This window comes from Artibeus jamaicensis, unplaced genomic scaffold (genome assembly GCF_021234435.1).
Source record: "Artibeus jamaicensis isolate MK-2021 breed Jamaican fruit bat unplaced genomic scaffold, CSHL_Jam_final scaffold_916, whole genome shotgun sequence".
Taxonomy (NCBI): Eukaryota; Metazoa; Chordata; class Mammalia; order Chiroptera; family Phyllostomidae; genus Artibeus; species Artibeus jamaicensis.
Window position 1 is genome coordinate 24303829 of NW_026522059.1, and position 13511 is coordinate 24317339.

General features: G+C 42.6%; 1 protein-coding gene across 2 annotated transcripts in view; it reads left to right on the forward strand.

The window, feature by feature from the left end:
• The first annotated feature begins 5645 nt into the window (after positions 1 to 5645).
• Positions 5646 to 13511, forward strand: part of LRP12 (LDL receptor related protein 12) — a 70771-nt gene continuing 62905 nt past the window's right edge. For both annotated transcript variants that reach the window (XM_037133364.2, XM_037133363.2), the window contains exon 1: positions 5646 to 5981. In XM_037133364.2, coding sequence (XP_036989259.2) covers positions 5903 to 5981 — 79 coding nt within the window. In that variant the 5' untranslated portion in view covers positions 5646 to 5902. The remainder of the gene's footprint in view (positions 5982 to 13511) is intronic.

Below are 13511 nucleotides of genomic sequence, written 5' to 3' on the forward strand. Positions count from 1 at the left end.
TATAGATTGGAATTTCCATCTCAGTAGTGTCTGTACTTATGCAGAGCTAGTAATAACGTGGAAAAAAGTTGTGGTGAGTAGCGTTCAGTGCCCTGGTGGCTGGAACCAACCTACGGAGCGCTTTGAAGTGCTCCACTTTTTTCAGTTGCTTAATTCATTTTTTTGAGTATGAGAATAAGATTTTTATATTAAAATGCTTTCCACACCATTTCTTTCCCATCCCCTGCTGGGCAAGTGAAGCAGTGGACGACAGGAACTGAAAGGATTAGACTGTTCTTTTCCATCACAGCTGGTACATATTCAAAATGCAAACCCGCCTGGGCATTTCCAAGGAGAATATTCCCTTCATGATGAAGCTGGAGTAATCTATTCTGTAGTAGAAATGACCTCTGTTTTCATGGCCTGGTAACTGAGCAGTCTCATATTATTTGATGTATTTTGGGGGATCAGAAAAATCTGTCATAGATCTTTGCTGAAGATAAGCAACCTAAGGCTCTCTGATCTGCAAAAGAAACTATGAATAATGACTACAAGGTCACTAGTATAAGCAGCAAAAAGGCAGACATACTTCATCTAAATGATACTCACTTGATATTTTCCAAAATTCAGGAAAATAAAACTTAAAAAAATGACATTTATCTGATTTAAAGATTTTGTTTGTTTATTTATAGAGTGTAGGAAAGGGAGGGAGAAACAACAATTGGTTTCTTCTTGTACACTCCCCAGCCAGAGACTGAACCCACAACCCAGGCATGTGCCATGACCAGGAATCGAACCAGTGACCTTCCTCTTTGTGGAACAATGCCCAACCAACTGATCCATACCGGTCAGAGCAAAAATGACTTTTATTTTAACAAAGAAATTTAAAAGAGCTTATGTCGAACTTAAATCAAAGTCAAGGTAGTATCAGTTACTTCCAGGAAATAAAAGGAAGACAGAAAATAATTGTATATACTTTTAATTTTAAAATGTATATTTGAGAATAAGGACTGGTTTTGCTTGTATCATTTTGTTTAATAATAGCAGCTGCCATTTACTGAGTCCATACCCAGTGCCTGGCACTGTATTGAGCATTTTATATATGACATGGTAGAATGATTAAGAGTACATGCTCAGGAGTCAGACTGATTGCGTTTAAATGCTGACTATTTACTATCTGTGTGAGCCTGAGAAAACTACTGAACTTCTCTGTGCCTGTTCGTTCATTTGAAAAATGGGGTAATAAGAGTATTGACATCATAGGATTGTTTGGGGATTGAATACGTAGTATACTATAAGCTCTCAATATATATTACCATTTATTATCTCATATAAAGCACGCAGATAATTTAATGAAGCCCCCATTATGTAGGTGGGAATATGAGGTCCCAAGTGTTAAGTTACTTGACCAAGGTTAATTACCAAGGTCAAACTCAGTATGTCAAAATCTTAAGACCTACACTTTTAACAGCTACTGTCTATTATATTGCCCATTACACCAGAGAACCTCAAAACCATTTTGCACTTGGGAAGAGTATAAACAAATTTAGCACTATTTCCCTATAAAGAGCCATGGAGTTGCCATCACAGTTGCCAAATTCACTTCTGATGGGCTCATATAAAATTTCATCCTATGAACATTTTCAGTTCATATGCTCAATCATAGGAAGAAATTTAAAAACACAGTTATGTATACTTTGAAACCTAGCAGTTAAACAACAGCAAAGACACTCAGAGTAGCTCTTTAAGAATACCAACATCTGTAGTTAATTTCTCTTTTCTCCTTTCTTGGTAGGTGCAAATGTTTCATGTCTTAAGAGATAGATGTTTTTAGTACTATAAATTTATGCATGCTCTACAGTTGGGTTTTGCAATTAAAAAGTTTATGAGGGCAAAACTAAATCTTTGTGAATTGAGGCTGTTGATATAGAGCCTGGATTATGTCTTTGACTCCTGGTTCAGTGCTGGGTATGCTGTCAGGGCACAGAACATAATAAATAATAACCACAATAAATGTGCTGGGCACTGGTTTAGAAGTTTCCTGGATTGATGAATATCATTTGCTACATGATATTATTCAACTCCGGTGGAAATTACAATTTGCTTGTAAAGATATTTAACTTCAACCTTAAAAAAAATCTCACTCTTTTAGTTATATCTATGTGTTTATCAAGTTTATTTTCCTTTTTTAAACATAATATTCCTTTGAGGGGAACTTAAAAGATTCAGCATTGCCTGGCAGCTTGCCAGGTAGAAAAATCACCATCATCAATTTTCTTTCCAAGGAAAAAAAATGGTCGACTTAAATTCCCAGCCTAAGCTCACAATTTTGATGAGATTCTCACGTGATGCTAAATAAAGCAGGGTCTACACCAGGAAGGAATTTGTGTTGGTGACAAGGTAAAAGTTAAACCACTGTATGTGGGGATAACCAAACAAGGAGAAAAGCAAAGTGTAAAGTCAACACAAAAGGATTATTTAAGGGCATGTCTCTATACAGTGGAGGGTTGTGGCCCCTCTCAGAACATGTCAAGGTAAGAAGAAACCATCCATGTCCTTTCCCATGCCCAAATGCATGTATGTGAGAAGTCTGAGAACCATCTGGGGAAAGGATTAAGAAGCAACTCAAATAGTTGCCTCATTTAATTTTCCTTAAACTTTCTTTTTAAATGACTGACACGCCCTCTCAGGAATCTGCTGAAAATAATAAAACTTCTGCCTATAAAAATATATGAGCACAAAATTATCATATAATTTCTGGAGGCTTAAGAGACCCCTTGAAGACCATCTTGGATCCAGGGTCCCAGGCTGAGAACCCTGAGTCGGTAACATTCTTCATGCTCTGTCGGGCGCAGCTCAGAGTGCTGGCCAAGTTAAATCAGCAGGCCAACTGCGATACAACTGTTACCCAAACTAACCACTTTGTGTAGTTTTTATAGATTTTTAAGTGCTTTCTCATGGGAGCTATTTTATGATACATCAGCCCAGAATCAGACATCTAGGTACTCAGTTAGACAGATCAGATAAGAAAAAGGATAATACTGAATACCTAATCTGTACTGCATTGCTTACCAATGTCTGATATTCCATTAGAATCAGATTTTGTATAAATAAAAATGTCCCCTCATGAAACATAAATGTCCTTGGCTGGTGAACATTGAATTGCCCAGCAGCTAATACATTAGAATGGATATTTATTAGATTCTTTCCAAGGAAGAACAAAATACTTAGGTTTTACAGGCATTATGATAGAGACCTTGAAAAAAGTTCATAAACAAAATTAACAGTATGGTGATTACAGAGGGAAAGAGGGCTGAGTGAGATAGAAGAGGGTAAAGGGGGGAATAAATGGTGATAAATGGAAGACTTGACTTTAAATGGTGAACACACGACACAGTGTACGGATGTGTTACAGAATTGTACACTTGAAACCTATGTAATTTTATTAACCAATGTCATCCAATAAATTAAATGTAAAAATATTTTCAAAAGACACCTTGATCAACAGTTCTCACAGTTTTATCTGAGGACACTGCTGAAGCTCAGGTCTTCCCTTTGCCAATTACTTCTCTGGGCAAGCCTAGATTTTCTTCACATACTTCAATGGAAACAATGTACTGCAACAGACTGGATACAGGACAAACAGGAGAATCCAGCTGTTTTCTACTAAGACAGACATTAAGGATATTTACAAAGATGGAAATAATGCTACCCCTCACACAGTTTTTGTTGTTGTTGGTTTTGGAAAGCAGAGTCAACTTCTAGTGAATTTTTTATTTTAAAGAAATTTACAAATATCTTTAAATTCTCTTTTAATTTATAAATATTGCATACCAATAGCTATGACCCACACACACACACACACAAAAAAGGCTCTTTTGAGATCTAAATTTTATGAGTTTTTAAAGAGTTTGACAACTTGGTAAGTCCCAGAAGCCAGGTCTGGGTAGGATGAGCAAGTGTAGTAGGGTTGGGAGGAGCATGAAGACATCAGTCAAGGGACTGATCAGGGCACTGGGAATCTTGTCTCGAGGACAGGGCTCCTTAAGTGATCCTGAAAGAGAAGGGAAGGTGCAGTCCAGTCTCCCTTCATTTCGTTTGTGGCGTGTCCTAAAGACAACCTTCCCCGTGCTATGGCCACTTCTAGAAAGGATCTCAAGAAAGCAGCAAGAAGAGTCCAGAATCCTAAAACAAGGAAAGGCAGCTACAGGTTGCTGAATGAAGAACACTGCAGCTATCCCGAGCGTGGAAACCATTTTTGGAGTTCTGGGTTTTGCGGGGTTTTTTTGAGGGGGTTGGGGGAGTGTTTTACAGATAATACAAGATTTGTTAATTACTGGAGTTTTGTATTACTTGTTAACACATTTTTAAATCTTTTTGGAGTACCATTTCCTGGGGAAAAAAGTTTTAAAGAGGATAAGTCAGTAGCAGATAGAAGGAATAAATATACCTTCAAAACATGTCTTAGAATTTAACACTTACCTACTATGCACTAAGTGTTGTACTATATAGTACATGCTGTGTATTGGGGAAACGATCTTGAATTTAGAATGAAAAAACGTTTCAAATTATTTACTTGCTACATCGTTTTGAGTTAATTTGATCTCTGAAGAAGATTCATTTTCTTATCTATAAAATGTGGATAATAGTATTTATCTCAAAGGGGTGTTAGAGATTAGAGATAACCTGTGTCAATAGGCAGCACAGTGCATCGTAGGTCTTCAATGAATAATGGGAAAGCGAGTAAAAAGCCAATATCAAATCCAGTAAGGGAGATAAGACTCACAAACACTTTAAAAATACTGGGCGGAAGGTATGAAGTGCCAGAGTCACTACAAATGTATTTAGAAAGTGTAACGGAGATCTAAGGGGGGAGGGGTGACACTTGTTGGGATCCCCGGTATTTGCGGAAATTAGAAAACGATAAATGAACCCCACAATGCTACCACTTCTCAACCTCCAAGGTCGCCTCCTGCGGAGCATCACCGGCCAGCTCCAACCCGCCCCCCCCCCAACAGACACACCGCCCCTCCCTGTGTCAAACTGCTCCCCTTGGTTTCCACGCTGGATGGGAAGCGCTGGGCACTTCAGCCTTGCCGGACCCATCCCCAACACCTTGAGCATGGGTGTACAACCCCAACTCCCCAGCAGGCGTCCATACCGATCTGCAGCCCGGTGGGCCGCACTACCCCGAGGTGCCCACCCCGAGCTCCGTGCCCTACATTTCAGAGGAATGTAGGGATAAAAAAGAGGAACTCCCAAGTTCCCAGCCTCCCATCACCCATTCTCCTCTCTTATGCAGTGCTCCTCAGCCTCCCAACTGGCCCTCACACTACCCGCAGGGGCAGCGCGGAGGCCCCGGACTGCGGCGGAGCTCCGCTGCGGGCCTCGCTCCGGGTCCCGGGGGAACCAAGCGGCTGGGGTTCGCGCACTCGCCCGTCGATTGGCACTGCCTTGCTCGTCTGGCTCCAGTCGCTGGGAAACTGGCTCCGAGACTTGGGAAGTCTGGCAGTGCATTTAGGGGACAGGGATGCAAGGCAGGCCGGCCAGGGGATTGCCGATCGCACGGATGAGCGCGGCTGCCGGCTGGCGTTCTGTCTGGCGGGTGGCGGCGCCAGCCAGCCAGCGCCACCGCAGGCCAGATCGGCGGGGCAGCTGCCTCGCCTCTCGCCGCGCGCCTTATCTGTCTGCCCCGGGAGGGCACCCAGTGCGGGGTTCTCACTCAGCCGCAGGTGGGGGCGGGAGCGAGGCGGAGGGAGGGAGGTAGCGCGGGTGGCGGGCCCCTCCCCTCCTCCTCCCACCACCGCCACCGCGGAGAGCGCAGGGAGCAGTCGGGGGCTCGGCGGCAGCGGCGTCTGGCCCCAGCTCCTCCTCCTCTTTTTCCTCCTCCTCCATCTCCTCGCTCCCTCCATCTGCCGTGGTTATGGCCCTTCGCTGGAGCACAAAAGAGTCTCCGCGGTGGAGGTCTGCGCTCGTCTTGCTTTTCCTCGCCGGTGTGTACGGTAAGTGTCCGCGCCCCCGCGCCCCGCTGACCGAACAAAGCTGGGGCGACCCTGGGCCCCGAGGCCTCCAGGACAGGGCTTTCCCGGGAGACCGAGGAGGGACCCTGGGTGCCGGCGGGACAAAGACCCGGAGTGGGGTTAGATGCAGGGCAGGGGGTGGCTCCGCACGGAGATGCTTTCGTGCTCCTGCCTACCTCCAGACCCTCGGGGTGCCGGAGAGGGGCTTGGGCGTCCGGCCGGGGGGAGCCCCGGTGGAGCAGGGGGGTGGCCGGCGGACTTCCCGACCTGGGCCGGGGGCCCCTTGCATGACCCACACACACAACGATGTACGACTGTGAGAAAGAAGGGGAAGTCGCCCCTGCCGCTGCCGGGACGGTCCTGACAACCCCCGACCTTTTCTCGGGGTTAGGAAGTTCTCTCCCAGTGAAATTCCCACTGCAGCTGCCCCCCGCCTTCCCCTCGCCCTGGAAAAGCAGCCGACTGCTCTCCGCAGATGCATATCTGCTCTCGGGGACCGAGGCTCTGCCGATCCCGGGCGTGCGGGATCCTGTTCCTGCCCCCGGAGCACCACGCAGGGAGAAGGCCAGAAAATAGTTTCCAGCCCCTCCTCAGTTGCTCTCTCTCGGTGCAAACGTGTCTGCGCTGACCCCTGGTTCATTTCTCATTTCATCCACCATTGCCCGCTAACGCTGTCACTGTTGCTTTATTCCAGTCTGTGGATTGGGTTCTTTACCGTGTATTCCTTTGAGGTTAAGAGAACGCTGAAGACGGTGTGTGAGAACTAAGCCATGTATTTCACTGGGGTCCGAACGAGAGCTAAGGAATTGATTGGAAAGAACGAACATTGTATGAGAGACTTGAGTTCCACCACTGACTTAACCGGTCTTAGTTTATCAGACATCGTGGTCGGTGTTTCAGAAAGCGCTGTTAACCTTGACTTTTTGGAGTGGTGCTTTGATTTCTCCAGAAGGAAATAATCAGAAGCTACCCTTCCACGGTTAAATTTTACTTGTAAAAAGTCTAAGTCATTTGCCACAAACGCAACACCAATGGTAGTGGCGATCGAGTTTGGTCAACATGTAATTCATGAGCTAGTATTAACTCCTTTTCAAAGGATTTTGCCCCTGGGATTAAATGGGATGGTAACTTTTAAAACCCAGGAAATTACACATGAAGAATGCAATGAACTATGAAATTAACTGACAGCCAAGAAATAGTTTTGGGGCGTGATTCAGAATGTATTGCTGCCTAAGCTGATTGATACATTATTATTTTTGTTTGGTGAGGGGCGAGGTTTGGCCCACATTTGATGTGATAATTGCCAGTGGCGTGCCTGTTTGTGACCAGAAAACCCAGCGCTTGAGTTTTGTCAGTTGCATCTAGTGGCTGTGATCCCTGCTTGCCTGATGACTTGTGGGTTTGGGTGTACACCAAGAAATCAATAAGCTGTTATGTTGTTTTTTCTAGCCTGAAGGTGAGTACAGTTCTGCTCTGGGTATAGTAATGGCCCAGAGAGAGAAGAAAGGGAGAAGGCTCTTTAATCTAAGGTGATTAGGAGTGTCCAGCTTTATCCTCTACTATAATCAGACTTGAATTTTAGTGACGTCTGGTCAGTCTGTATAAATAAATGGGTTCTTTTGCTCTTCTGTCATTAAAACCGATGTCATTAGTGTTTGAACTAAAAGTTTTCTTGTCTCTAGGCATAAGAGACTATGAGCCCCATAATTTGACTCGGTATATTCTTTTGTATTTGTAAACAAAATGACTTTCTGATAGGTGCTTATCAAAGATTTATGGTTTTGGAATTTGTGTTTAGGGAAGAATTGTTAGGAGGCAAAGATTGAAACTTTTTCTTTTTTTTAAAAAAAGATTTTACTTATTTATCTTTAGAGGGGAAGGGAAGGAGAGAGGGAGAGAATATCAATGTATGGTTGCCTCCTATGGGTCCCCTGCTGGGAACTGTCCTGCAACCCAGGCATGTGCCCTGACTGGGAATCGAACTGCAATCCTCTGGTTCGCAGGCCTGTGCTCAATCCACCGAGCTACACTTAAGATGTTTGTTGTATCCTTTACAATAACCTTAGAGAAGGTTAGTTTTGGTTACTTGCTGCCAGAACATTTGGTACCAGTTAGAACTCTTCCTGGCATATACTGGCTGACCTGTGATAAAATCCCCTTTAAACTGGATTTCAGCTTATTATAGCCAAAGGTCTTTCCTGTACACAGTACTGTTTTACAATAGATACTGTATAGCATAAGATACTCTTTTTAACTCTTACATTTTATATCTAATGAACAAATCTTTTCCCATGAATTTTATGGACCATTCAGTAGCATTTGATAAAATTTCAGTTTAAGGATAGACTGAAAGTTCCAATTTTAGAAAGACAGTAGGAATAACTGGAGCATGAGAAAAAAGTCTAAGCCAGATTCCAGTTTCTTCTAAACAAGTCAAGCTGGATCAGATAAAATATGTTCAGTAAAACTGAATTAACTGCTCAATGTACACTCTTCCGGGGGTTTATAATCTAAGTTATACCCAGCGCCTGCAGAGAACATGAAGGTCTGCAGCACATGGCACAAAATTCTAGGTGGTTATCAGGCAGAAAGTAGTAAGTGGCCATTTTCCGAGGAAGGAGATGGAACAGGTTTGAACGAGGTATGGTAGATGATTTAGATGGTTTATAGAAAGTAAAATCTCTGAAGCATAAGAGCGATGTCATTCTGGCAGTTAACATTAGTTATAGAAAATGTTTGGAAAGAAAAGACTGACTTTTGTGGTTAGAAAACTTAAAGCTTATCAAGAAAATAAGGGAACAATGAGAACCTTTTGTGTTTTCAATCTGAGATGTTTTTGTGGCTGGGGTTTACTGTTTTTTCTTACATGTTATCAATGATATTACAGTTTAATGAATAGAAGATTTTAAAAGGAGATAAACATTTAATATAGATGAGACATACAAATTTAAATAATTTGAAAATTTTTTATTTCAGAATTTTATTTATTTAAATTTTTTTAAATTATGTTTTATTGATTATACTATTATAGTTGTCCTGAATTTTTCTTTTTTGCCCCCCACTTCACTCAACATTCCCCAACTCCCTCAGGCAATCCCAGCAGCAGTTCATGTCCGTGGGTCATGCCTGTAAGTTCTTTGGCTACTCCCTTTCCTCTGCTCTACTTTATATCCCCTTGGCTATTCTGTACCGACCTATTTGCATTTCTTAATCCCCTCACCTCTTCACCAATCCTTCCCTACTCCCTTCCCATCTGGCAACCATCAAACACTCTCTGTATCCATCATTCTGTCTCTATACTTCTTGTTTGCTTAGTTTCTTTTTTAGATTCAATTGTTGACAGATACATATTTTTTGCCATCTTATTGTTCGTAATTTTAGTCTTTTCTTAAATAAGTTCCTTTAACATTTCATATAATAATGTTTGGTGATGATGAGTTTCTTTGGTTATTTCTTGTCTGGGAAACCCTTCATCTATCCTTTGATTCTAAATGATGGGGTTGCTGGGCAGAGCAGTTTTGGCTGTAGGTCCCTGCTTTTCATGATTCTGAATATTTCTTGCCAATCCCTTCTAGCCTGCAAAGTTTCTTTTGAGAAATCAGCTGATGGTCTTATAGAAGCTCCCCTGTAGATAACTAACTGCTTTTCTCTTGCTGTTTCTATCATTCTCTCTTTGTTTTTAACCTTTGGCATTTTAATTATGGTGTGTCTTGGAGTTGGCCTCTTTGCATCCATCTTGTTTGGGACTCTCTGTGCTTCCTGAACTTGCATGTCTGTTTCCTTCACCAAATCAGGGAAGTTTTCTTTCCTTATTTGTTCCAATAGATTTCCAATTTCTTATTCTTTCTCTCTTCCTTCTGGTATACCAGTGTTTCAAATGTTGTACCTCTTGAAGTTGTCCCAAAGGCTGCTTATGCTATCATTTTTTGGATTCTTTTTTCTTCTTTTTGTTCTAATTGGTTGTTTTTTGCTTCCTCATGTTCCAAATCATTGATTTGGTTCTCTGGCTCATCTATTCTACCAATGTTTCTTTGTAAATTGTTCTTATTTCAATTAGTGTATCATTTCTGATTGGATCATTTTTGTGCTGTTGAGGTCCTCACTAAGTTCCTTGAGCATTCTTATAACCAGTGTTTTGAACTCTATATCTGATATCTTATATTTGCTTATCTCCATTTCATTTGGCTCTTTTTCTGGAGTTCTGGTCTGTTTTTTTCATTTTAGCCATGTTCTTTGTCTCCTTGCTGTGGCAGCCTCCCTATGTTTGTTTCTATGTGTTAGGTAGGGCTGCTTTGACTCCTGTCTTGGTAGCATGGCATAAGGTATTAGGTGTCCTGTAGGGTCCAGTGGCACAGCCTCCCCTACCACCCAAGCTGGGTACTTGAGGTGCACCCTTTGTGTGGGCTGAGTACTCCTTCCTCTTATAGTTGAGCCTTGGTTGCTACTGGCAAATCAATGGGAGGGATTTACCCAGGCCAGTTAGCTGCAGGGATGGTCTGTGACCACTGACCATCAGCCTTTACTGTCTGTGGAGAGTCTGCTGTGCAGGATTTAGGAAGTTGTTAATCATGAGCTAATTAAGACCACCCATTCATTTGGAAAAGCAGCCTAGGTGGGCCAGTCAGTTGGGTGGTGCAGAGTCTCTGGGAATCTCCAAAGGGTGTCACACAGTATTAGCGAGGCTGATGGGGTGTCAGATATGGCCCCAGCTTGCCAGCTCTGTTGGGGGGGGGGGGTTTAGAAAAGGGACAACGACCTCTGTTCTCCTGGATGCCAGACACTTCAGTTCCTCCTTTTATGTCACTGGTGCCCTTCAAGCTGCTACCCCAGTGCTGGAGCTTGAGAGAATGCGTCTGAGTAGGTGAGCGTGTGTGTGGGTTAGGAGGAACTGCTTGGCTCTAGCAGTTTCTTCCATCCACTCAGTCCCCACTGGTGTTTGCAGCCAGAAGCTGTGGGGACTTATCTTCCTGGGCTAGGGGCTCTGGTATGGATCTGGGTCTCCTCACTCCTGAGACGTTCCTCCCAAATTTCTATCCGCCACACGTGGGTAAGGGACCACCAGCCCATTCCACATCTGTGCCCCTCCTACCGGTCTGGATGGTCGCGGTTTCTTTACTTCTGTAATTGTTAGGCTTCCGTTAAACTCGATTTCTGATGGTTCCAAATGATGGTTGTTCTATATTTTAGTTGTAATTTTGATGTGGTTATAGGAAGAAGCAAGCCATGTCCACCTGTGATGCCATCTTGACCAGAAGTCCCAGAAGTTTAGAGTGGGTGTAATTCTCGTTCTTGCTGCATGTCTTTGTAGGTAAATGAAGGTTGTTCTAAACTTAGGAATTGAAGCTGATTTTGTGATCTCCAGTTTCTAAACTCACCATTCTTTCCTGTTTCTCCTCTTTATCTCCTCACCATCCTGCCCTGCTACTGTTTGGGGGAGGGCGATTAGTAAGAGGTACGTGTACACCACTTATTCCCATTTTCTAAAGTATAGGATCAGATCCTGCAAATACAAATTTCCAACCTATCTGCTCAGATGCATGTCATCTGCCTTTTTAAGTAGATGCCATATATGTGTGTGTGTGTGTGTGTGTGTGTATGGATGTACATATATATATATCCATCTGTGCAGATACTTAGTTTCAATACTAAATTAGCTTAGGGAATTTTTACTGTTTTAAGCTATAGAAAGAAGAGAAGGACACTAACATTTATTAAATTAGGTTTATAATATCAAATTCAGTTCAGATGCTGTGCTTGGTCTTTAATCATTGCCGGATCATCTTCATTAGGTCTCACTTAGCTATCCTATGTAAGGTATTTCTTTTTTACGGAAGAGTAAACCAGTAGGAAGTAGTGGAGCCAAAACTGCAACCTGATCCTGCCTGTCTCTTCACTCACTGATTTACTTACAAATGCTCACTGAGCTCTTATGTCTGGCACTTTGTAAAGCAGTGTGATAGACATAGTTTCTGCCCTCACAGGGTTTACAGTCTAACTGTAAACGTAGTGTGACTACGTTGTCATAAGCTCTCTAGCAGGAACAAGGGTCAGAGACAGTGAATAACAGACACGGAGTACTCGGAGGAAGGCTTCCTTGTTGAGACTTGTCTAAGACCTAAAGGATAGCTGCCCATGTGACAGTTGGGATAAGAGGGCCTTGCACATGGGAACAACATGTGAGAGACCCAGAATCACGAGAGAGATGCTGTGTAGGAGGTGGTGTGCCGCAGGTCAGTGAGTAAAATCGCTACAGCCAGAGCACAGTGGTCGGAGGGAGAAGGACAGGGAAACATGGAATCCTGGGCGGGAACTCGGATCTTGGAAAACCAAGGTAAAGAGTTTGTATTTATTTTAAGTGTAGTTATTAAAGAGGTCTAAGTGGCATAATTTGACATCTGTTTTGGAAATGGTCACTTTTACCACTGTGTGGAGGGTTCTTATGAAGTAGGCAAGATAGAGATGGGATGATGATTAGGTTTGGACTATATTCCAAGTGAAAGACACAGGAGTTGGACCAACGTGGTAATAGTGGAAATAGGAGAGTGTGGATTGTCCTTTTGGTGGGGAAGAAAGGAGTACTTTCTCTCTTGTCACAAGAAAGAAGGAGAAGATACTGGTGCAGTTGTACTTAGGTCTGTGGGTTTGGAGGTGGGACGATGGACATGTCTCTGAATAATCAAACTTGAGGTCATCAGGTAACAGTGAAGAGAAGGAATGAGAGATTGAGAATGATTTCTGTTTCCACAATTCAGTAGAACAGCTCAGACCCTTAGGAAGTTAAGCTTCTACTACATAATCCAATAAGGAGAAGCCGAAGAACAGTCAGTGCAGGAAGGGAGAGATGCTGTGCTGTGGTGAGTAGTTGCGCCACACAGGACAAGAAGGGTAAAGACTTAAGTTTCAGGGGAGAGACTTGAGCTTTCTCTGGAGAACTCAGTTCTAAGGACTGTTATTTATGTCGGTGAAATAAGTACAGGGCCTAACCTCTACAGGATTTTAAGAGTATTTCAGGCAGGCAATAAAGGGTGGGGAAAAAAAGATAGATTTTAAGGACTTTTTGCCCACATTAAATAACTTATACTAAGTGATCCATTAAAGATTGCTTTATGTCTTAGAAGAGTCAAGAATGCATTGATAGATTAGAGACTTTCAGAAATTTTAGAAAAATAGTGACCTTTAACCTTTCCCCAGGATTGTGTAGTTTATTTGTAGAAGATGTAACTTTAGAAGGTCCTGAAACTTTAAAAGAAATGAAGCTGACAGACAGTTTTCTAGTTTTCTCTGAAGTATTTGGTAACTCACTGCCCTGCTATGGGTTTGGTAAAAAAGTTACATTGTTTAGTTGGTCAGAAGGCTGTGGGTTATTGTTAAGAAGTTACATTGTTTTATTCTCATTTGTTTACCATTGAATGAGAGTAACTTGTTACCTATCTTTAATTCACTTACATTTCAGTTTTTAGAGAAATGGGAAATGGTGCCAATCTTTTAATATTGAAATTAATTGGAAAATAG